At 46.7% G+C, this 24,948-nt stretch overlaps 1 protein-coding gene across 3 annotated transcripts in view; it reads right to left on the bottom strand.

The window, feature by feature from the left end:
* The window catches only part of DEPDC5 (DEP domain containing 5, GATOR1 subcomplex subunit), an 86,180-nt gene that overhangs the window by 33,599 nt on the left and 27,633 nt on the right, over nt 1-24,948 (bottom strand). For 2 of the 3 annotated variants that reach the window (XM_041003631.1, XM_041003630.1), the window contains exons 21-29: nt 23,003-23,223; nt 22,104-22,307; nt 14,619-14,684; nt 11,321-11,504; nt 9,367-9,527; nt 4,423-4,540; nt 2,821-2,988; nt 2,368-2,587; nt 941-1,074 (exon numbers count right to left, since the gene is read on the bottom strand). In XM_041003631.1, the coding sequence (XP_040859565.1) occupies nt 941-1,074; nt 2,368-2,587; nt 2,821-2,988; nt 4,423-4,540; nt 9,367-9,527; nt 11,321-11,504; nt 14,619-14,684; nt 22,104-22,307; nt 23,003-23,223 (1,476 nt within the window). Of the gene's footprint in view, nt 1-940; nt 1,075-2,367; nt 2,588-2,820; nt 2,989-4,422; nt 4,541-9,366; nt 9,528-11,320; nt 11,505-14,618; nt 14,685-19,838; nt 19,937-20,854; nt 20,991-22,103; nt 22,308-23,002; nt 23,224-24,948 lie in introns of all 3 variants that reach the window. The other variant, XM_041003629.1, reaches the window with a different exon arrangement.

A 24,948-nucleotide genomic window follows, 5' to 3' on the forward strand; every position in this document is an offset into this window, starting at 1 on the left:
CATGTGAGAAACTCGGAAGAAGCTCCAGGCTCTTGGCCGCAGCCTGGCCCAGCTCCACCTGTTGCAGCCATTTGGGGATTGAACCAGCAAATGGAGCATCTCAGTCTCTCCTCTCTCTATCTTGACATAAATAATTTTTTTTGATGAAAGGACAGGAGAATGTGAATAGGATATAAATGACAGAACACTCTGAGCATGTAATCAGTTACTATACCAGTCTGCTTTTTCTTACCTGCTTGAATTTTTCCATTAAGATTAACAACAACAACACAAATAAAGAAAGAGTCAAAGGCTTCCTCTTGCTAAGAGTATGTGACAGCACGGGACAGCCTGGCATGTACCTCCCAATCTGGCCTTTCTACCTGTTTCTTCTACCTCACCTTGCACTTGCTCAGGGTCACTTTCAGAGAGCCATAGGGGTACAGGCCCGTACTGGCTATAGTCAGACACTCACATCAGACTTTCAAGGCTGAGACCCCCTAATACACTCCTAATGACTCCACTTCCAAACCAGCTTCCCAATAACGTGTCCAATAAAACAGTGGAAAATGACCCAAATGCTTAGGTCTCTGGCCTCCACCGCCGCCTGTGTCAGGGATCAGAATGGAGTTCCCAGCTCCTGGCTCAGACCTGGCTGGTGTAGTCATTGGGGACTGACCCAGGGGACAACAACATTTTGTCGGCCAAACTGAATGTGTCTGTTATTTAACTTGGGCCCCACACGACAAGCTTGGAGCTCCTGGTTTGTCCCATGTTACTGAACACTTGCCAGGTATTTCCTTTGCTGTTACTACGTTCTTCATGGCAGGCTCCCTGCAGATGGAAGTCACAGTTTACTCTGCTCCCAGGATGAGGGCACTGAAACAACCCTCAGGACCCTGGGGGCGGGGTGGGAGGCAGCTTCTGGGCACGACAAGTCACTCTCCACGCAGACACTTACTTTTGACTGGCCTCCATCTCCAGCAGGGCTGACAGAGCTGAGGTTCCCTTCTTTCCGACCGGAGGCCCCGTCGCCTCGAGGGAATGGGTAGTAATGGGCCCAGTCATCTGTAAGCCCTTCATGGCGGCCCCTTTCTAGAGCAGAGAGAAGAGGAGATGAGATCATGAGACTGAGGGGGCTCTCTCAGGGGATGCTACTCATGCCCCAGGCATGTGCTGCTGGGCAACCAATGAACAGAGTTGAGGGGCCTGGGTTCTCGGCGTCCAGTAAATGACAGAGAACCGCTTTGCACTCACGCTGAAGGGCCCAACTGCCTGCTAGGCTAAAACTACTTCCTCATCTCTCCCTATTTTACAGAACCAACTAAGGCTCAGAAAACTTATGAAACTTACCCCAAATTCTACTGGAGCTGGAATTTAAATTCCAGTTGCTTCACTTCAAAATCAAAGTTGCTTTTTTTTTCCTCCCACTATACAAGAGTTCCTGGAAATGTTTCCAATCATGAGTGATAATGCATACAAAAGACAGCTGGCAAGGGGCGGGGAGGAGTGTGAGGGAGAAGAACCCTGAACTTGGGGAGAAAAACAAAACAGTCGAACATGGCTGATGATGGAATGCTGCCCAGTGGTCCAGAAGAATGAACTACTAGTTGAATCAAACTGGGAGAAGCTCAAAGCATCAGGCTGAGCGAATGCAGGCAGCCTTCAGAAGGTTACACAGTGTGTGACTCCATACTGGAGACACTGGGAAGACACGAAAGCATGGTGATGGGTGAAGAGGCGTTGGTTGTTGGGGAGTCAAGATGGAGAGATTACGACAATAAAGGGAGTGAAGGGATTATTAAGTATCCTGATTGTGACGATGCTGATATGAACTACACGCTTGCTAAACCTCATACACTTCTACATGGATATTCTCACTGTCTCAGGTCAATGATACTACATGCTAATTAAAAAAAAAATGCAACAAAGCCATGCTGCCTCTCAGATCTTTCTCCTTATGAGCTGGGCAGCCTCAGACATGGCCCACAAACAGCATGAGCATCTGGATGGCGTGGGGCTGACATGAAAGCCTAAGGATCCTGGAAATCAGAAGTGATGTGAGAGTAAGAAAGGGCTGGTGCTGTCAGCTCCTGAGCGCGTTTCTATGTGGGGAGTCAGTATCACATCACACAAGCAGCAATGCTAGATGCTTAGCCCCCGTGGGGAGCACACACAGGGTGCTGGGTCCTCAGCTCTAGAGGGGCCAAGAGGGACGGCTCCACCAGTCACCTCCTGCAGGAAGGGAGAACTCACTGTTTGGATTCAAGGTCAGAGTTGGATAAACAAACTATCTAACAAGAGGGAAGGCCTGTGAGAGGGGAAGGGGAGGCAGATCCCGCCTCCTAGACCAGACATGGTCCCCGAGGGGGCCCCAGGAGTCCTCACCCGCATCATGCGATCCGAGCGATGCCGCCTGCGGATCCGGTTCAAGCCCTCCACAAAGCGGATGAAGCCATCCAGGAGCTGCCACTCGTCCTCGTCTGCCCGGGGCCTGTCCCCATAGATGTCGCAGTGGACCTCCCCCTCTGTGATCCGTTTGGTGGCAGTCACGCAGGCTGGCAGCAGTAGGAAGCGGGTCCTCCAGAACTTCAGAGACTCAATTAAGCTGCAGAGGGCCAAGGAGACCACAGCAAGGGGGAGTGAGAAACAGTAGGTGGAAAAAGGGGGGGAAAAAAAAAGTCACTCCCAGGGAATGCCAGGGGGTGCAGCTGGTTGATGGCCAGTACCCACTTGAGAACTGACGGTGTGGATTCTGTTTCCACTCCCTGCCCTTCTACCTTCTCTTGAGCCATTCAAGTTAACTAACAGCACAGAAATGGCTTGGGCGGCTCCACGCACCTGAAGTCCTCGGAGCCAGCGGAGCAGATGTACTGATCCAGGTAGTTCCACTTGTACTCCTCGAGCCGCTCATGGGAGAACTCCACCCAACAGGAGACAAACTCGGAATCTGAGTGTGAAGGGCAGAGGCTGTAGGTATAGTGGATCTGGGCGGATTCGTAAGGGTACCTGAAAAAGAGGAGGGCATGCCCAGACGCTCAAAAGAGAGACCTCTGTTGGGTGTTGTGACGCAGCAGGCTAACAGCCAGTGGAGGCACTCATCCCATACTGGAGTACCTGGGATCAGGTACTGCCCATGCTACTTTCATTTATTTATTTTTAAGATTTCTTTTCTTATCTGAAAGAATCAGGGAGAGAAGGAAAGATCTTTAACCCACTGGTTCACTCCCCAAATGGCTACAAGAGCCAAGACTGGGACAGACCAGGTCTCCCACGTGGGTGGCAAGAGTCAAAACACTTGAACGGGGACCGGTGCGGTGGCCTAGTGGCTTGAAGTCCTTGCTTTGAACACGCCAGGATCCCACATGTGCACCGGTTCTAATCCCGGCAGCCCCACTTCCCATCCAGCTCCCTGCTTGTGGCCTGGGAAAGCAGTCGAGGTCGGCCCAAAGCCTTGGGACCCTGCACCCATGTGGGAGACCCGGAAGAGGCTCCTGGCTTTGGATCAGTGCAGCACCAGCCATTGCAGTCACCTAGGGAGTGAATCATCAGACAGAAGATCTTACTCTCTGACTCTCCTCCCCTTTTATATATATATATCTGACTTTGCAATAAAAATAAGTAAATTAAAAAAAAAAAAAAGAGTCCAAGCACTCGACCCATCCTGTTGCTTTTTCCAGGCCTTCAGCAGAGAACTGAATCAAAAGTGGTACTGCTGAAAGTTGAACTGGTACCCATACAGAATACCAGTTTTACAGATGGCAGCTTTACCTACTATACCACAATGCTGGCCCCTCTTCCATCTCTATTTCTGGGCCAGCTTCTTGCTAACGCACCTGGAAGGCACAGGTGATAGTTCAGAGTAGAATGCTCCCTGATGTGGAAGACCCAGGCGGAACTCCCAGCTCCTGGCTTCCGGCTGGCCCCGCTCTAGCTGTTACGGGCATTTGGGGAGTCACCCAGTGGACGGGAGACTTTTCTTACTCTCTCCCAATCTCTCCATCATTCTACCTTTCCAATAAATAAAGACTTCTATTGTTATTTTTCAAAAGAGCATTACTCTCAGTTTTTGTCCTAGCTTTCCGTCTTGTTACACTTCACACCATTCTTGGTTTTTGATTCCTGAGCTGTAATAACCAGTTCTTTCAAGGGGATTGCAATGAAAATTTCTCAGAACCTCTTAAACCTTTCCAATAATTCCCCCTCACATTCTTTACCTTTAATTAGCTTGTCATTATGGATCACCTTCAAATACTGCACACAAACCAGTCCCTTCCAGAAATGGATAGCTATCACCCTAAAATAACTCCAGAAAACAGAAACCCCAGATAAAAATCAACCACTCAACTTCCCCCCAGTTTTGTATTATGTGTTTTCTGCAATATTTTGGTATGTAGACATAATTTGAGATGGAAACAAAGCTGTAAATATCCCAGGACTCACTTGGGGAGGTACCGTGTCACCGTGATCATCTTGTCCCTCAGCGTCACTTTGTGGAAAGTTCTGCCCATACTCAGCCAGTACTGATCCTCCTCCTCAGGGCGGCTTCGAGACACCAGGCCTAATTAGGACATAAAAAATAATTATTCCTTCCTTCGAGTCGAACAAATACGACAGGCAACTGGTTCTTCTCCATTTTGATTCAGTAAAGGAAAAGCAGAAGAGATGACATTTTCTGTTTTAGGAAAATAATCTGATAATGTTCAGGAAACAGTGTGATAATGAAGGCTACTGATGAAAGAAAAGAAAAGAAAAGAAAAGAAAAGAAAAGAAAAGAAAAGAAAAGAAAAGAAAAGAAAAGAAAAGAAATGAATAAATAAATCCTGGGGAAAATGGTAAGGTTGTCATGCCACTAGTGGGATCCTATGCTATGGCAGAGCATGTGAAGCCACTGCCTGTGATGCCAGCATCCCATATGGGCACAGCTCTATGTATGATCCAGCTCCCTACTAATGGCCTAGGAAAAGCAGAGGAAGATGGCCCAGAAGTAGCTGGGTCCCTGCTAATCATATGGAAGATCCAGAAGAAGCTCCTGGCTCCTGGTTCAGTCTGGTCCTACATGGGTCATTGGAGCCATGTAAGAAAGTGAAGCAGCAGATGGAACATCTTTCTCTTTTTCTCACCTCTCTCTCTGTATGTAAGTATTGTTTTAAAGAAGAAAAAAATGTGCCCGGCGCGGTGGCGCAAGTGGTTAAGATCCTCACCTTGCACGCCCGGAATCCCATATGGGTGCCCGTTCTATCCCGGCAGCCCCGCTTCCCTTCCAGCTCCCTGCCTGTGGCCTGGGAAAGCAGTCGAGGACGGCCCAAAGCTTTGGGACCCTGCACCCACGTGGGAGACCCGGAAGAGGCTCCTGGCTTCGGACCGGCATAGCATCGGCCGTTGCGCTCACTTGGGGAGTGAATCATCAGATGCAAGATCTTCCTCTCTATCTCTCCTCTCTGTATATCTGCCTTTCCAATAAAAAAAATAACGAAAATAAATCTAAAAAAAAAAAAAAGAAGAAGAAAAAAATAAGATGACATTTCACATCATTGCGTTCCATATTGGAGTGTTTAGGGGCAAGTCCTGGCTCCTCCGGTTCCAATCCAGCTTCCTGCTAATACATCCAGTGCAGGTGGTACGTGACCTGCACTGAGTTCTAGTCACTTGGCTTTGGCCTGGCCCAGTATCCAGCTGTTGTGTGCATCTGGAGAGCACATCAGCAGGTGGGAGATTTCTCTCCACCTTTCTCTCTACCTTTCAAATAAACTTAAAAGGAAAAGGCAATGCCTGAAGTTGGCAATTTTTTTCTGTTACTAAACCGACCATCAGCGGACTAAAGCATGAGGGTGCTAATGTACGTAGATAATACACTCAAAGCTGAGCCTACTGCTTCAACCTCTAGGGAAGAAAAGCTCTTGGGTGTTAGCAGGAAGCCCCAGCTGCCCATGTTGGCATCTGAGGGCCCTACCCCCACGGGGCCGGCCAACTAGCTTCCTCGTTTTAGTCACCATGACACCCATGCTGCCACACCAAGCATCAGTCTTAAGGGGCCATTTATTTTCAGGCAGCAACTTTCCTCCTCTAAACACTGGCTCAGGCTGCTGCTTTTGCCTTCCCTTCCGGGCAATCACTGAAATCCTAAGGATCATTTAAAGGCACCGGCAGATGCCACTGTCTCCAGAATGTGGTCAATCAGGGGCCTGGATTCATCCATTACATAGCTTGAGTGTGTCCCTCACGCCCAGAGAGTTGGGTCAGGCACCAAATGTTCATTGCAGTATTTTCCTTCTTCTTTTTTGTTTTTAAAAGACTTACTTTTATCGGAAAGGTGGATTTACAGAGAAAAGGAGAGACAGAAAGATCATCCCATCTGCTGATTCACTCCCCAAGTGGCGACAACAGCCAGAGCTGAGCCCACCGAAAGTAGAGCAGCAGGGACATGAACTGGCACCCATATGGGATCCCAGTGCTTGCAAAGTGAGGAAGCAAAAATTGAGTCATGGTGCTAGGCCCTCATCACTGTATTCTCTTCTCTTTTCTAAGATTTTTATTTATTTACTTGTTTGTTTTTCTTGTAAAGCCAAATTTACAGAGAGAAGAAGAGACAGAGGGAAAGATCTTCCATCCACTGGCTCATTCCCCAAAAGTGGTCACAATAGCCATAGGTGTACTGACCTGAAGCCAGGAGCCTCCTCTGGCTCTCCCGAGTGAATGTAGGGTCCGAAGGCCCTGGGCCATTCCTCCACAGCCTTCCTAGACCACAAGCAGGGAGTTGGATGGGAAGCAGAGCAGCTGGGACACAAATTCAGTACTCATATGGGACCCCAGCAAAAGCATGGTAAGGATTTAGCCACTAGGCCATTGTGCTGGGTCCTCATCGTTGTATTTTCAATGGTATCTGATGAAGTGCCATGGCCAAAGGAGCTCTTCAAAAAACATGAAGTGACTTGAAGTGACTTGAAGTGTGCCCAGGAGAGAGAACAAAGAGGAATGAAGAAAATGACAAGTGTTGGAAAGGGTCTGATAATGAAACCCAGGCCTCCCCTTCAGCTCTGCAAGTCACGCTGTGGCAGACAGCGTGGGAACTGTCAGGAGAAGAGAAGGGAAGGCAGCAGAGGCTAAGAGGAGCTTCTCTGTGAATGCAGACCTTCCCCAGATGATGCTCTGGGAGCAGTCAGCCCTCTCACTGTATGTAGGAAAAAAGCCTGGGCATCTATTCTGCATCCTGTTCTGGAACTTCAATTCTTTATTTGTCAGCTCTGTGATCTCAGGACCAAACTTGAGTGTCATTTTCTGTAACTAGAACAAGGGGATGTGCTTGTCTGTGCTGCTGTCCAGAAGACAATGCCATGGGATGCAGGTCATGAACATCTAGCATCTCAGCCAGGTGCAGCCCAGCGATTCCCGTTGTGATCACGCACAGCATTCCTCACAAACTGTGAAGGGACTGTACACTTGTGCTTCGCTGTTTCAACCTCTATCCTGAGGGCTGGTGCTGTTCTCCCACCCTGGTCCATGGGAGTTTGATAAACCTGCAGTGGGAGAGCCTCACGAAGGCTCAGTCATGGTAACTCTTTGGTAGTTGTAATAATGATGGTTGCCTTTCTGTTACTACAGCAGTAAGAGATTAAGCTTATCCATGGAGAGAAATGGCCAGAGAGGGTACAGTTGGGCAAGTGGCCCCTAGTCAACTTATGGTAACATGAGTCTCATGAATCATCCAAAAACAGCCCTGGATGCTAGAGGAATAACAGACCCCTGAGGGACAATGATCAGCTACCCTGAAGAACAGCAGGTGGGCAGCCCAGCGACAGCAAAGGCTGCATTTGGGGATAAAGAACAAAATCTTTCACATTCACAGTGCTGCAAGGGCTGGGTCTCTTGACATCTCTGCTTCACTCTCCCTATACCAGCCTGATTCTTCCTTCTCTGTAAATCTGCCTTTCCAATGAAAATAAATAAATCTTTTAAAAAATTTAATATTTGGTAGGGTCTGGAATGTGACTAGGAGGCAAGATTCAATGAATGATACAAAGGGCTTTTCAAAGACTGGATGACCACTAAGCTCCCTCTAATAGGTTCACACTTTTCTGATCCTCCGACCAGAGCAGCTTTAATGGAGTCAGAGAGATTAGAGGTTTCCACGAGGTGATTAGTGGGATGGGAGTCTTGTTAGCAATGATGAGGAGGCAGGGAAACAAAGATTACTCATTGATTGTTCCAGGAAGTGATGACCGCTCTCTGATTCCAGGCACTCACACTTAATCCTCTTCGTAGGGCTTATTTTAGAAGAGCTCTCCACAGCCTGACTTTCATTCAATTAGTGTCACAGATTCTTGGCCACATATTAGCCTCAGCCACTAACAGATGACCCATTCTTACTTCTAGTCACTTAAGCTTCAGGGATGTCTCGAGAAGAAAAACATGAAACTAGGATAGGCGTGAATAAAGAAGACCAAGTGTAACCTTCAGGTTTAGGGAAGATCTGAGAACCTGCTGGGTGCCAGACATCATACTTGAAACAGTTAATCTGAATTTCTGAGTTAAGAAGATTCACTAAATACTACAAAGGCTCAATATTGGTTCAGCTGCCTGCTACTTCTGAATGCTGCCTTAGCCAGGCTATATCATTCCTGACCTTGGTCACACACTCTCACTTAAAAAAGAAAGCTGTAGGGCTTGGTGCGATAGCATAGCAGCTGAAGTCCTTGCCTTGGACACGCCAGGATCCCATATGGGCACCAGTTCTAGTTCCAGTGGCTCTGCTTCCCATCTAGCTCCCTGCTTGTGGCCTGGGAAAGCAGTTGAGGATGGCCCAAAGCTTTGGAACCCTACACCTGCGTGGGAGACCCGAAGAGGCTCCTGGTTTCGGAGTGGCTCAGCTCCAGCCCTTGCGGCCACTTGGGGAATGAACAATCGGATGGAAGATCTTCCTCTCTGTCTCTCCTCCTCTCTGTACATCTGCCTTTCCAATAAAAAGTAAATATTTAACCACAAAAAAAAAAAAAACTTGCTAAAAATGATGACATCTATACCAAATATATACACTTTATTTTTGCCACTATTTCCTAAACAATATAATGTAGCAAATATCTTAGTATTTATACTGTGCTGGATATTATATGTAACCTAGACATGATTCAAAGTATATAGAGTAAAAAAAAAATAGTATATAGGAATATGTACCCAGGTGCATACATACATTATGCTGTTTTACAGGAGGCACTTTGAAACCATAGGGTTTGGTATCTGTGTAGCAGGAATGTTTAGAATCAAGTCTTTTCCAGACACTAAGGAATGACAATGTTCTTTAAAAACTTACCTATTTCCCATCATCTCAAAGCCTTACTTTCATAAATTTAGCAGAATAGAAAAAATTTAACTCCAAGAAGAGACACTTACCTCGGCTATAGAGGGGGCTGCTGCTCAGTGGGGGTGGGACAGCAGGGCTGGGCTTCTGTGCTTTGGGCTGCACTATGATTTGGTAGCCTTGCATGAGGCGCTGGCAAATGAATTCTTCAAACACCTGCTGGGCCGTCATCTGCACACCTTCCTCATCCCTCCTGAAAAGAGATGATTATGTACATGTGGATGTGCTTGGCCAAGGACAGTGACATTCAAGAATTCCTAATTCTACTCTCTCCTTTGCTTCATCTGCAAATAACCATTTGATGGCACTTGATCAAATGAATGAACAATTTCTAAGCCAGTTTTAGGAGAAATGATTGGTTCATACGGGTTAAAAAAAAAAAAAAAAAAAAGCAGGTGGAGGACCTGACATGGTAGCAGAGTGGCTAAAGTCCTCACCTTGCATGCACCAGGATCCCATAAGGGCCGCCAGTCTGCTCCGCTTCCCTTCCAGCTCCCTGTTTGAGGCCTGGGAAGCAGCTGAGGATGGCCCAAAGCCTTGGGACCCTGCACCCATGTGTGTGACCTGGAAGATGTTCCTGGCTTCTTGCTTCTGGCTTCAGATCAGCTCAGCTGAGCTCAGGCTGTTGCGGCCACTTGGAGAGGGAACCAGTGGATGAAAGAGCTTTCTCTCTGTCTCTCCTTCTCTCTGTAAGTCTGACTTTCCAAGAAAAACAAATAAATCTAAAAAAAAAAAAAAAAAGGCAGGTGGAAGAGGCATCTAACCTAACAGCTAAGATATTAAGATGTCCATGTCCCATATAACAGTTTAGAGTTCAGAATTGAACAAGTGCCTCAAGGAGATGGCATTATGGCACAATGGATTAAGCTGCTGTGAGATGCTGGCATCCCATATAAGGACTGGTGAAAGTCCTGGTTTCTCCAATTCCAATCCAGCTCCCTGATAATGTGCCTAGGACACCAGTGGAAGATGGTCCAAGCACCTGGGCCCCTGCCACTCATGTAGGAGCCCTGGATGGAGTTCCAGGCTTAAGCCTAATCCAGGCTTAGTCATTGTGGTCAATTAGGGAATGAACTAGCAGATGGCAGACCACTTTCCTTCTCTCTCAATTCCTCTCTGTAACTTTATTTTAAATTAAAAAAAAATATTAATCTTTTCAAATTAACAAACACCTGCCTCTAACTCCCTGACTCTACGTCCCTGTCAATGCAGATCAGTAATAGTTCAAGTAATAGCTTCCTAACACCCATGCTGGACAGAGCCCAGCTTCAGCGTCTGCCCTGCCCTGGTCATTGTAGGGACTTAGGGAGTGAAACAACGGATGGGAGCTCTCTTTCCAAGTCTATCTCTAGTCTTTCCAATTCTACTGATAAATAAATAAATGTTTTACAAAGTGAGTAATGGGTGGGTAAAGTAGTCCAGGAGCTCAAGTCACTAGTCGGGAGGCCAACATCCCATATCAAAATGCCAGTATGAGTCATGGCTATTCCAGTTTCAACCTGGCTTCGTGTTAATGTCTCCTGGGAGACAACAAATGATGGCTCAGTACTCGTGCTCTTATCACCGACATAGGATGGAGTTCCAGCCTCCTGGCTTCTCACTGGCCAAGCCCTGATTGTTATGGGAATTTGAGAAGTGAAATAGTAGAATTCTCTCTTCTCTGTCTCTCTCTTCCACTCCCCACTCCGTCACTCCAATTAGACATACAGTAGCAAACATTTTAAAAAGATTTTTTAGATGCAAAAGGCCTGAATGAGTCATCTTAGGATAAAGATCAGATTCAGCGTGCTCAGATAATTGCATTACAAACATGCAAACAGTCAGCTAGAAATTGCTCATACTAACAGAACCCAAAAGGAAATGAAGAGCTCTTGCGTCATAAAAATTACCAGATACAAAAGGAGAAGATGGACTTTAAAAGCCCATGTTCCGACACCTCCAGAGCCCTGGCAAACAAGGCCAAGTTCCCCTCCCCCGAATACCTACCTGTCAATGTCTGCCTCTGGGAGAAGATCATAACAGCCCTCTGTGTAGTCGTTCTGCAGGGCCTGGCGGTCAGGGAAGTAGTCGGTGGTGAGGGGGAGGCACGCCGGAGTAGTGAGAGACTTCCAGTCCACTCCAACTGTGCAACAGAAGCCTGGCACTACAGGGGGAGCAGACAGTGTCAGAACTGCCTCGTGTAATGGGGAAAAGGTATGTGCGGTCACCATGGCAGGTTTGGGGATGTTGGGGGTGGGGGGTGACAGGTTGGGGAAGGTGGAGGAAAAACAGAAACAAAAATGGATCACAGTGAAAAGGTAATAAAATTGCCAGGATGGGCAGGGCAAAAAAAAAAAAAAAAGAGGAAGGGCAGGGAGGGAGAAAGAGAGAGAAACAGAGTTTGTTAGACAACGCAGTGCACATGCTTATCCAATCCCATTGTGCGAATGGGATTCAAAGCTGGCAATTTTTTTTTTTTCCTGCTGATTGGGAGCTACAGCCACAATATCAGTGAGGTTATTGCAAGGCAGGCAAGGTCGAAGCAAATCAATAGTCTGAGAGCAGACAAGAGGCTCAAGCCAGGAGCCTCTCCCGAGGCCTGCAGCGTGGCTGGGTAGGGAAAGGAGCGCTCAGCCTGATTTGGGAGCAAACAGAACGCAGCGGCAGCAATGCAGCATTTCTTCAGAATAGCAAACACAAGTTAAAAGATCCAAAAGGGTAAGAGGAAAACTCCAGGGGAGGATGTGTGGGACACTTACGAGGCCAGGATTGTAAGAGGGAGAGTTTAACAATTCAGAAATGGGTCTGGCACAATGGCTCAACTAGCTAAGCCTCCGCCTGCAAGTGCCCAGCATCCCACATGGGCACCAGTTTATGTCCTGGTTGCTCCTCAGATCTGGTTCCCTATTTGTGCCCTGAAGAGGCAGCAGAAATGGCCCTAAGCCTCAGGAACCCTGTACACATGTGGGAGACCAGAAGGAAGCTCTCGGGTCCTGGCTTTGGCTTAGCTCCAGCCATGGAGGCCATCTGGGGAGTAAATCAGTAGATAGAAGATCTGTCTCTACTGTCTTATAATCTGCCTTTCCAATAAATAATAATAATAATAATAATAAGTCTTTTTAAAAAAAATCCAGATGAAGGTGGCACTTAGCAAAATGAGTCAGATCATGTGGTCTGCCTGGAATTGACTGCTCTTTGGTTAAAGTAGAGTTCTCAATGTTGGCAACTACTGGCCTTTTGAACCAGCCAAATCCTGTGCTGTAGCAGGGCTGTCTTGGGCCCTGTGGGTTGAGCAGCATCACTGGATACCACCTCTGAGATGCCACTGGCACCCCCTAGTGTGTCTGTAGATATTGCCATGTGTGTCCCCTTGGGGAGCAAAATCCTCCCTGGCTGGGAATTACTGAGCTCAAAGTAATATGGCATTTAATCTCTTTCTGGTAAAGAGAGCCCTTTAAGCGAAAGAAGAAGAGGAAGTAATATGAAGCCGAAGATCTCTACACCTTTGCCTCAGAGTTTTGAGCTGGCTAGTCCTGTACTTTATATCTGTACATTGCTATAAAGCTTTCCATGCAGTGTAACATGGGGCCATGTTTCCATGCGGCACCTATGACATGGGGGAGATGACTTAACCAGCATTAGGCCTAACTCCAGAGTCTACACAGACCTTCTCAGCTCATTAATCCTGCCAGAATTTAAATCACAGCCCCATTAGTCACTTCAGTTTCACTAGATGATAGAAAAGGAAGAGGAGGAGAAGTGTTTGCTCCTACTTCCTGGTTAGAACCAGGAGCAAAACGAAGAAACCAAACCAAAGCCACATGGGTACACCAAAAAACAGTAGACGGCTATGTCTTCCCACCTCTTAGACTATTCTGGAATCAGCATTGTGACCATCAGATGAGAAAATCCTTGTGAGGTTTCCTGCTGGGCACCCACTGAGAGAGCGAGCTCAAGTGCCTGGCTCAGCATCCCACAATGAAAGGTTCCTGGTTCTTAGCTTGATCATGTTATGTCAGGGGAGAAAGCGTGGTCTCTTTTTCTCATCCCATGTTAAGAAGAGTTAGTGCTTTGTACTCTAAATACTTCCTAAAAGCAGGGCTCTGAGGAACTGTCATCACATAACCATTAGGTAGGTACTACACAGTACCACACAACCCTTAGGCAGCTGGCAGAATCCAGGGCTGGAGCTATAGAGAAACAGGGACAACTATTCCTTGCTGGCAGCTTTCTGGAAAATTATCAAAGTGCCAACTACACTATGGGTGATAACAGTCAAGGGCATGAACTGAAAGGAAAAATACACTCACTGCCATCAAGTGTGCTACCTGCTGTGTATGCTGTCATTAAAAACTGGAAACCATTCAAACAGTCACCAATAAGAAATGATTATTCAAACCAGAAGATGGCCATGTGTTTGACATTGCCTTTGGGAACAATTAATGACAGTGGGTGCTTGGCACACAGGTTAAGACACTGCTTGAGATGCCAGCATCCCACACTGGGGTGCCTGGGTTCTAGTCCCAACTTCACTACTGATTCCAGCTCCCTGCTGGCGTGTGTTTCCTGGGAAGCAGCAGGTGACGGCTCAGATAATTGGGTCACTGCCATCCACGTGGAAGATCAGGATGAGTTCTAGGTTCCTGCCTTGGCTGTGGTCCAGCATCAGCTGCTGTGGGCATCGATGCAAGAACCAGTGGATCAAAGATCTCGCTTTGTCTCTGCCTCTCTTCCTTAATAATGCTTTCACCATTTCTTCATTAATTAAATGACTTAACAAGAGAATCCTGAAGAAATGGTGAAAGCATTATTAAGTTAATGATAAATAGGACAAGAAGACCCAGTGACATTTACATTTCCGCTGGTCACAGCTAAGTGAAAGGAGTGTTGTCAGACGATAGAGTATTCCCTCTTATTTTGTTATTGCAGATATTAACAAGTTCTTTTACTTGCATGGCAACTTAAATAGATAAGGAAGATCAGAACAAACGTAGGCCGGATAATTTCAACTACAGGTGTGTAGATATGGTTCCATTACAGCTTCCTACTTCCTTCTGACCTTTTTTCCAGGGCCATCATTCCACATTGCAGGGCTACGGGGAACTCTGGGTTGGCACAAAGGCTTTGTGGGAAATCCACCGAGCCACAGCCCTCTCATCTTCCTTCTGAGAGTCAGCGTCACGTCACCTTCTCCTGCCTGAGGCACGTGCCCTTCCCCCTGGCTTTCCTCACTCTGACCTCCCCGACCTCACACCAGCCCTGACACTCTCGAACCCCCCTCTCTGGTAAGATACTCCCTTCTTGCTTGGGTCTGCAGAGGTAGAGACACTGTTCTCTAAAGAATCCTTATTCTGGGTCCTAGGATTTATACCTGCAGAAAGACAAAAACAGCTCGTCTTAATGACAGTCATTCTCCAGAGAGTTCTGACAGTGATAGCTGAACAAGCTCAAAGTGGGTAGCTGAACATAAAAATGGAAGCCAAGTACACATTCTGTGTTGAATATTTGAAACAGTACAAGCCAATCAAAGCAAAATGAGTAATCTAAAACAGGGAATGAAGCAGAACTTTATCAATGCCACTCTATGCCCCTTACCAGGTTGAAATGCAGGATGCATGTGTAGCCACACCTCCTCCCACATACAAGAACTCACAAAAGCAGACTGACTCTTATTCTAAGAAAATGAACACATTTCAAAGTCATTTAAACTAATTAGAACAATCCTTGGCAGGTGTAAAATGACCTATTTAAATTTAGTTCACTCATGATTCATCCTTATCTTCTTGAATTCTTCCCCAAATTACAGTTTTCTGAGATATGGCACAGGGTATCAAAGTTCACTACTAAACTCAGAAAAAAAAAATTATTTCTAACCATAACTGGGATGAAAAGAAAAAGATATTCTTTGAAATGCAACTGATTCACTGTAAAGTAACCTGAAACAATTTTTAAAAATATATGTCAGAATTTTTGCCTTTTACAAAACATTAACATTAACATTTACTGGGAAAAGATTCTCAAGAAACTGAGGCAATTTCCAAGAAGAAAGTGGGAACAGGGGCCCTAGTGCGACAGCCTAGTGGCTAAAGTCCTCCCTTGCACTCGCTGGTGTCCCATATGGGAGGCTGGTTCTAATACTGCTAGTTTCCAACCAGCTCCCTGCTTGTGTCCTGGGAAAGCACTCCAGGACAGCCCAAACCTTGGGATCCTGTATCCATGTGGGAGACCCGGAAGAGGATCCTGACTCCTAGCTTCAGATCAGCTCAGCTGCAGACATTGTGGCCTACTTGGGGAGTGAATCCGAGGACAGAAGATCTTCCTCTCTGTCTATCCAACTTTCCAATTAAACAAACAGATCTTTAAAAAAAAGAGACTTTTTTTTTTTTAATTGGCAATAATAGATAGGAGTTTAAAAGAGAGCTTGCATTTTTAATCCTAAATGCACTGGTGCCATATGAACCAGAACAAGTATTTACCAACTCCTGGTGAAATATCTCAAAGGACAGGCTACAACCTGGGAAAAGGCATTTGCAAATCAACTCTTTGGCAAAGAAATTATACTCAGAATACATAGAGACCTCTCACAACTGTAGAGCAAGACACAGACAAACCAATGGGAAAAATGAGCGAAAGATTTGGATACTTCAGCACATAACCTAAGCAGAACACAGCTAAGTACATGCAAAAATGCTCGAACACCATTAGGGACATAGCACCCTGAGAGACCTCTACTCCACTGGCTAACACAACTGGTCCTACTGGGTGCCGAGAAGGACTTGCGGGCGATGGCAACTTGTATACCTTACAGGTAAGAGCGGACACTGCTGGGGAAGCCAGTTTTCACCCACGTTGACCATCTGCAATATGTGACACAAACAAGCTGCAGACTCCAAGACCCAACACAAAACACAAAGAGAATATATCATCCACTTCCTGTCTTTTTCAAAATTGCCTTCCCTTAAAGAAGGGAATGACATTGACTAATCTTCTCAAATGGTGGTCTGTTCTAGAAACTTAATGGCAAAAAAATCCTCTATCCTCTATCCAATCCTGCCAATCCCTTAGTTCCTGCTGGGCAGCATGGTAAAAATAAATGAACAACCACCACAAAAAAGTAAAGAGAGCAGCAACAAGCCCCTGTATCAACAATGCTTAAAATGAAACTTTATGAAGCTGGCAGGGAAATCCACAAGGCAGCCACTCTGTCAATCACGACTCACATCTGAATCCTGTCCAAATGCAGGAGAAAAACTGAGTCATGCTTGAGTGCCTGCGGATGGTGTAAAACCATCAAGCCCGGGGCCGTGAAGGTCTGCTTGTTTATTTTCTGGTTTTCGTTTGTTTGCTTGTATGCCTTTTCCATGAATGTGAACTACTTGCACCTTTAGATTGAACCTTGTCTCAAAACAAAGATTCAATGTGATCCCTTTTTTTTTTATCCAGAAAACCCACTTTTTTTTTAAAAAGATTTATTTTATTTTTATTGGAAAGTCAGATATATAAAGAGGAGGAGAGACAGAGAGGAAGATCTTCTGTGCGATGATTCACTCCCTAGGTGATCACAACGGCCAGTGCTGAGCTGATCCGAAGCCAGGGACCCGGGGCCTCTTCCAGGTCTCCAACACGGGTGCAGGGTCCCAGAGCTTTGGGCTGTTCTGGACTACTTTCCCAGGCCACAAGCAGAGAGCTGCATGGGAAGTGGGGCTGCCAGGATTAGAACCAGCGCTCTGTATGGAGATCCCGGCGTGTGCAAGGTGAGTACTTCAGCCACTAGGTACTGCGCCAGGCCCAGCAACTCACTTTTGATCCCACAGGACAGGTAGGGAAGTGAGGGTCTTTATTACACAGAGGAAGAGCCCAAAGCTGAGCCAAAGCTAAAGTTTCAACTCCAGACACCAGCAAGGACAAGGGCCAGTACTCAACTCGTTCATCTGCTACATCCTACTTCATCAGAAATGGGATGCCCGGAGCACACTCAATCAGCAACACCACTCACAACCCCGCTGTTCACGAGATGGCCCTCCCCACCTTGCAGGGGGGGAGGTGGGAAATGAATCCAAATGACAAGATTAGAACAGAACGAGCACCTAGGAGGCTACTGCAATAATCCTGTCCAGAAATGGCAGGTGTCTGAACAGAAGCGGTAAAAATGCAGGTGAGAAGCTAACATCAGAATCGACAAGCAAGAAGAGAAAGAAAGGGTGGATTGAAGATCAGCGAGACGTAGGCTGAGGCGACAGCATATTATGGGGGGCATTGAAGAAGAGATCTACAGCTCTGGACCCCAATGGAGAGAAGGTCTGGGCTGAAGGTACAGGTTGCAGCGATTGATTTTCAGAGTGTGTGTGTGTGTGTGTGTGTGTAAACCCTTAGCTGAGGTTGATCCCGGGATGGTGTCATTTGATAATCCATCATAATCACCCCCAATAAGGATTCCTAGAAGGAATGCTCATTCTTTTTCCCGGAGTATAGATGTTAAAATCCTCCAGGACTCACCACCCCCTGAAGAATCATCGGGCACGCGTGAACTACCCGAGGCCCCAGATGGCTGATACTGGAGTTGCTGCCTCTTGAACCTCAAAGAGTCCTCGCTTTGGGTCAGGAAAAGAAACTAGCTGAAGATATGATGTCCATGGAGCCACAGAATAGCCCTCTCTGTAAAACCCTATCCTACAGAGCCTAGAAAACTCCTGAAACACGGCTTCATGACCTAGTAGAACAACAGAAACAACACCTAGGGCCTAGGTAACCTTGGACACAGGTACACAAAGTCATTTCATCCCCACGTTTTCCAATTTGTTTTCTCATTTAAAATGAACAAATGAATAAAATCATTGCCCTTTAGGATTTATTTTACTGCCAAATCAGCTTCCAAGCCTTAGCTATGTGCTTCTAAGAATACTGTAGAATAAACTCACTGACGCATAAAGGAAAATGTTATTAACCAATGGGATGCAACTGCACTTTCACTATATCCTCCTTAAGCCAAGTTTTAGAAATACAAGTAGCTTTGCATGTCTATAGACCACGAGGCACAGAGCAGCAGCCCCCACATCCCCACTTTTTTGGGGTTTAGTGATTTTCACTCATTTTGAGTAACACCACATCTCTAAGGCTCAATCTAACCAAATTCATGTTCCTCTACACCTTGAAGGCACCGTGGAAGCACCGTGGTGGGGTAGCAGGTAAAGCTACCTCTGACATGGGCATCCAATATGAGTACCAATTTGAGATCTGTCTGTTCCACTTCTAATCCAGTTCCATGCTAATGTGCCTGGGAAAACAGTGGAAAATTACCCAAGAGCTTGGGTTCTTTTTTTTTTTTTCTTTTAAGATTTATTTATTTTATTGGAAAGGCAGATACACAAAGAGGAGAGAAAGAGAGGAAGATCTTCTCTCCTTTGACTCACTCCCCAAGCAACTTCAATGGCCAGAGCTGAGCCAAGCTGAAGCCAGGAGTCTCTTCCAGGTCTCCCAGGCGGGTGCAGGGTCCCAAGGCTTTGGGCCATCCTCAACTGCTTTCCCAAACCACAAGGAGGAAGCTGGATGGGAAGCAGGGATGCTAGGATTAGAATCTGCACCCATATGGGACACCGGCATGTTCAAGGTGAGGATTTTAGCCGCTAGCCTACCATGCCAGGCCCAAGCTTGGGTTCTTGCACCCATATGGGAGACTTGGAAGTAGCTATGAACTCCTAGCTTCAGTCTGGTCCAGCCCCACCCATTGTGGCCATTTTGGGAATGAGTCAGTGGATGGGATACTTCTCTCTCATCTCCTTCCTCCCCAATAACTCAAATAAATAAATAGGTCTTAAAAAGAACCACTCTGAATAGTGTCATCCAATAAAGACAGTTGGCTGAGACAGAATACTTGGCTAGTGGTTTAAGATGGCTAGTTTAATACCCTTCCATTCTCCGGGTATTCAGTTGCCCATCTGTAAAATACATTTAATAACTCAGGCCCTATAGGGATGATGGGAAATATGAAATATGAAAATGTTTTCATATAGCAGGAAACCTCCGCCTGGTTTCCTACCTCCAAGATGGAATCCTCACCTTCCAATTCTTTCCAACCCACGTACATATTCACTTCTCTTCATATCCTTCTCTTCTCTTACCTGGTATCTAGGGCCATACGGTGCCTTTCCATGTCTCTCTGAACTGTTTTATGGGAGTGGGTTTGCTCTCTGACCCTCAACTGCTAGAAGGACCTTGGGAGCAGAGCCCATCCCTGCTCTGCTCTCTGCCTTGCCCTCAACATCTAGCACTTCATGCCACCCCCATCATAACTCCCCAGCAGGACAATGATAAATGTGGCTTGACCAACGTGTTCTCAGCTAAAAATGTAATGTGCCACCCATTTATAATTCCATGCATTATGTAGCACTGCTTCTAAATAGGTCACCCAAAATCGTGGCTGAAATGATCCCAGAATAGATAGGGCCCTGATTTTCTGGCCCTCATGTCCCTCTTAGATGGGAGTCTGCATCGAGCGACCCAGCTCTGTCACCTCCGGACTGGTTACCTGAGCCACTGTTGCTAAGCAGGCTAGCGGGAAGCTCTTCTGTTCCACTGAAGCTCAGGAAGGACAGGCTCTCACCAGGCTGGCGGGACGTGCTGTGCCTGCAGAGAACAGAGCCCAGCCACCTGACTTTAGTGCAGATCAGCACCGTGTCTGCCTGGTCATCCTGTGACCCAGGGAGGATTGCTCTCAAATACAGGCCAAAAGGACTGGTGACCATGGGGATCCCACCAGGCTGCGGGGTTTGGTTTATGTGCCAGCTCTGGCCTGCTGCCTTGGAACCCGGCTGCTGGGTCCCAGTCTTAAGCATAACACCTGCCCTTCCTGTCCCATGCTTCCCCCTTCCTACCGAGGCCGGATGTGAGGTGCTGTATAAACGCATCATTTAATCAGGAAAGAGGGTCATGCCTTGCTCACAGCCTTCACTCCGCCCACAGAATCTCAGAGTGACTCAAAGATGGCCCCAAAGATACCTCTTGGCATGTTTCCCAAAGTAACACAGGAACAGCAAGTCCAGGTATATAAGCCCAGGTTCATGCTTGTTAAAGCTTAAGGGACTTTCTTTTTCCATTGATTCTTAAATGTTCAGTAATCTGACTCAGAAGATCTGGCTTAAAAACAGAAGTTTCCATAAACACGGGTCTTGCTTGGCCTGCCGTTTAGCCTTCACTTGCTCTAAATTCAATGATGGAAGGAACTTCTCAAAGACTTGAATGGCGAAGGTCACAGAGTGACCTGTCCAGAACACAGTGGGAATCACAGTATTTTCTCTCTGGATGCCTTGACCAAGATGTGAAAGAAATCCAGGCTGGAAGCTCAGGTAACACCAGGGGCGGCAAAAATGTTCAGCTGTCGGCTTTGCACTTTGCTCAGGGAAGGGAGAGAAGCTACCTGCCAAAGGCCCTGAGTTCACCTCACAATTCCAGTCTTAGAAGTGAGACACTCTATGAGCGGCACGTCGTGGGAACCAGAGAGTGTCTTTCTCAGGTTGCCTTCTGATGTCCTGGACACATCCTTACCTTCCAGCAGCTTCATGATATGCCAATTCTAGCAGCTCTGCGGAGGAGTGAGCTGGGTCCCTCTGCCCGCTGCCTTGCAGCTCCACCATATTCTGTCGGGTCTGGTGATGGATCTGGATGGCTTCCCCCGATGGTCCTATTCAAGCAACAGCAACAGATCAGTGAGCATCACTCATCATTCCTGTCCAACAGGGACTGCTGCGCGCATCACAGCGCTCTCCCTTCTTTCCAGCTGTTGGGCAGACTGAAAGAAGAATGGGCCAGAGGAACACTGCATAAGGGACCTTCTGGCTCTTCTCTCAGCAGGACTGGTCCTCCTGTGGGGCAGGATGGGATTTTCAAAGTGTTCGGTATTAAAAGTTCCTCCGCAGCAGTGAAGTTGCAATGGAGAGACACATCAGCACAAAGGTGTTTGGAGAACACCTTCGCTGTGGTGAAGTGTGCCCAGAGAGGAAGAGGGGGCAAAGCACAGAAGGTCGTGGAACAATCTTTATAGTGTTCTTAAAGAGATCTCAGAGGGAGCTAGTGAAGGGATACGAGAAGGAAGTAAGTAGTAGTACTGATTCTGGCAGAGACACGGCAGCACAAAGGCCAGGGGGCTGAACCCCGGCCACAGCCCACGCACAAGACGCATCTTAAAATGTGCTGAACTTTGACATACGTTAAAATAAGCACCAAAAGCAGACAGCTCAACATCCAACAGGATGGCTCCCGTGAAAACAAGCCTGGAGTTTAATGCATCTGTACCTTCCCAAGTGGCAGTCAGAGCCAATTAAGCTGATGCTTAATTTTAGCCAGAGCTTTATAAAACCTTGCTGTCCTCTTCTTCAGTACAGAACATAGATCGGAAAGGAGGTGCTAGGAAAAACAGTGAATTCAGGAAATAAAGTGTTTCTTTTTTCCCCCTAAAATATCAATATTCAGAGAGAGAGAGGGAGAGAGAGAGAGCTAAGAGAAGTGAGAATGAAGAAAAACAAAGGGCACTAGTCCTGGGAAAGAAGGCGAGGGACAAAGCATAATCTCTCCTTAAACAGAAAAAGGAAGCAGCCCTTTACAGCTGGCTAATTACAAGGCCTACAGAAGTGTGCCTTCAAGAGTTCTCAGGAGATCCTGGGGTGGGCAACATGGGCATAGCTGTCCTCATCCTACTGGTAGACAACAGGTTCAAAGCACTTGGGACACTTGACCCAGGATACTGGGTTAATTGGTGCTGGAGACCAGGGTGGGAGCTCCTAGCCAACCAACTCACCCACAGGGAAAGTGTGCATCCAGCGCCTTCGGTTGGAGGTGAGTTTCATGGGCATTCGAGAGGGGGCAAATGGATTAATCAGGGCTCGCTGCGGCGTGTATCCACCAGGTCGCACATGGAGCATGGATTCCACACTGCCCACGTGGAACCTCCCAGGGGCGCTGGAGTCTCGCTGCGGCGGCTCTATCATGTTTTCCAGAACGTCTGTCGGTTACCATGGAATGGAGGCAGAGAGAGAAAGCATAGGGCCATGAGGAGCCAGAACCAGGTTGATCATCAGGACAAAGCTGACAAGACTCGAGAAGAACATCATAAATGTCAAAGAGGAAGAGATATGTGTAAAACTACCAAACTAAGAAGACAAAAATGTGTCTGCGTTTCTTCTTCTTCTTTTAAAAATACTTAGCAGAAGGCAGTTACGGTTCCTAAATGACTGGCCTAATGAAACCACATCGAAAAGTGATGACAGGACCAGGCATGGCCTGGTGATCCTTGACCTTGACTTTGAGCTGGATGTCATGACTAAACGATGGGACTGGATGTCATGACTAAATGATGAGACTGGAATTGCCTCCCTTGGCGAAGGGGGCAAATATATTCTGTATGTGGAAGGGACAATAAAAATAACCATTTGGTGACCCGGAGGGAAGAACCTGGCAGAGGCAGTCAGTCTCCTAAACCTATATGATTTTCTTTTGGTATCACAATAAGGCTATAAATGTCCAGTTCCTCTGCACTGACGCCATCCAACTTAGTTCCAGCTAATGGAACCCAGGCAGAAGTGACATGCTTCACTTCCCCACTTCCAAACCCTGGCCCCAACTCCCTCCTAGCTCCTACTCAGTTCAAGAAACTGTTCCCTGGTTCTGCCAACTTGATGTGTGTGTTAGCATGCTGACCTCGAGTGCTGGTGTAGCCCAGTGAGCTGCTGACTTCATATTGGTGCAGGTGGGGGTGTGGGATCATCAGGATGTTGGCGCTCTTGCCCAGGGAGCTGTCGTCAGAAGCCTGGCTCCTCACTTCCTCGGTGGGCAGTGCCCGACTTGGCAGGGAGGGGCTGGAGGAGACGTCACAGGAGCTGGCACTCTTTCGACTGTGACTCTCGCGCTCCCGCACGGCCCTGCCAGGTGAAGAGACAAGACGTGACTGCCAGGCAAGGCATGCTGTAGCATCTCAAGTTAAAAACTCCAACATGGAGGAGGACGGACATGGCCTTGAGTGGCATGGGATGTTGTGTAACAAAGGGCAGGAAGGGCAGGGAGGAAGAGAGTCCTGAAAGAAGTTCCTGGCTCTGAACTTAGCATTGGTTCAGTTCTAGCCATTATAGCCATTTGGGAAGTGAACTGGAGGAGAGAAGATCTTTCCAAAACAATTTAAAAAAAAAGATGGTTCCAGCATGACTCCAACTGATCTCATTGACCAATCTCCTATCACTAAAAAATGAAGGAACAAGTCACAATGCAATGCAGTACACAGCGACACCCAAGGAGTCTGCTTGTCCTTTTCTTAATCTCACTACACTTAAGTATAAATCTCTACTCAGGCATCCAGAGGCAATGACTATTTGACAGCAAGTCCACAGAATAGAGGAAGAGTTCAACATTATAGTGAAACAACCAGATAACGAAAAAAGCAAGACATTCTTCTATCACTGAGAAAAACAAACCATAAGAACCAAATTCCACGTGTGGCTCTTGTTTAGATCCCAACTCCAACAAACCCACTAAAAAACCATACTTTTTGAGACAACTGGGGAAAATCTGAACCTGGACTGTCAGAGGAAATGAAGCAGTTTGTGTTAATTTTGTTGCCAGTGATTAGACATGGTGAGAGTGTTTTATCCAAAAACTATTTGTTCAAGATGTATACTGAATTATGCCCAGATGATGTTAAAAAATGTATATATGGTGGTTCAGATTTCTCTTAAAATACTCTAGGCAACATGAAAATGTGGAAGAAACGATGGCACAGAAGCCTAATGGCATGAGAACTGCTCATGATACAGTTCTCTGCATTTGAGCACATTGGAACATTTCCTTAATTTTGAAAACTCATATTATACATATTCCCACTAAAACACATAACTGCCCAAAGGGGAATGCTCTGCAAGCAGTACAAAATGGATTAAGGGCACAGAAGCCCCATAGAAAGACTGAACACCAGATTGAGAACAGGTCTACCAAATGGGACTGTCCTTCTGGCAACAGGGTCCTTTTCTCCACTCATAGAAGAATTTCAAGTCAGAGCTTAAATGGAGCCGGAAAAAAAAAACAAAATCCCAAGTGCAGAGGACATGCTTGCCACTTCCACAGTAAATTTTTGAGCGCTCTGTATATGCCCAGCCATGTGTGAGGGACCTGACGAAAACATGGATTGTGCCTCAAAAAAAGCACACATCCTGGGGCTCTGAAACACCAGGTCTCGTTATCTACTTGGAGCAGATACAAGAAAACCAAGAATGATGGGGGCACTGGTGTAAAGCTGCCAACTGTGGTGCCAAAATCCCATGCCAGAGTGCCAGTTTGAGCCCCAGTTACTCTACTTCCAGTCGTAGCTCTTTGCTAATATACCTGGGAAGGCAGCAGAATTTAGTCCAAGTATTTGAGTTCCTGTCACCCGTGTAGAAGGCCAATGAGGTGTTCCTGGTCCCTGGTTTCAGTCTGGCCCTAACCTGGCTATATACTGGCTCTTTGGGGAGGGCACTAGCAGATGAAAAGTCTTTTTTTTCTGTGTCATTCTGCCTTTCAAATAAATAAGTCAAAGAAAGAAGGAAGTACAGAAGGACGGAAGTAAATTGAAGATTTTGTACTCTGATAACCTTTCATGGACTCAGAAGCTCCTAAGG

The sequence above is a fragment of the Ochotona curzoniae genome, unplaced genomic scaffold (assembly GCF_017591425.1).
Source record: "Ochotona curzoniae isolate NIBS_2020 unplaced genomic scaffold, NIBS_Ocur_1.0 scaffold_274, whole genome shotgun sequence".
NCBI classification, from domain to species: Eukaryota; Metazoa; Chordata; class Mammalia; order Lagomorpha; family Ochotonidae; genus Ochotona; species Ochotona curzoniae.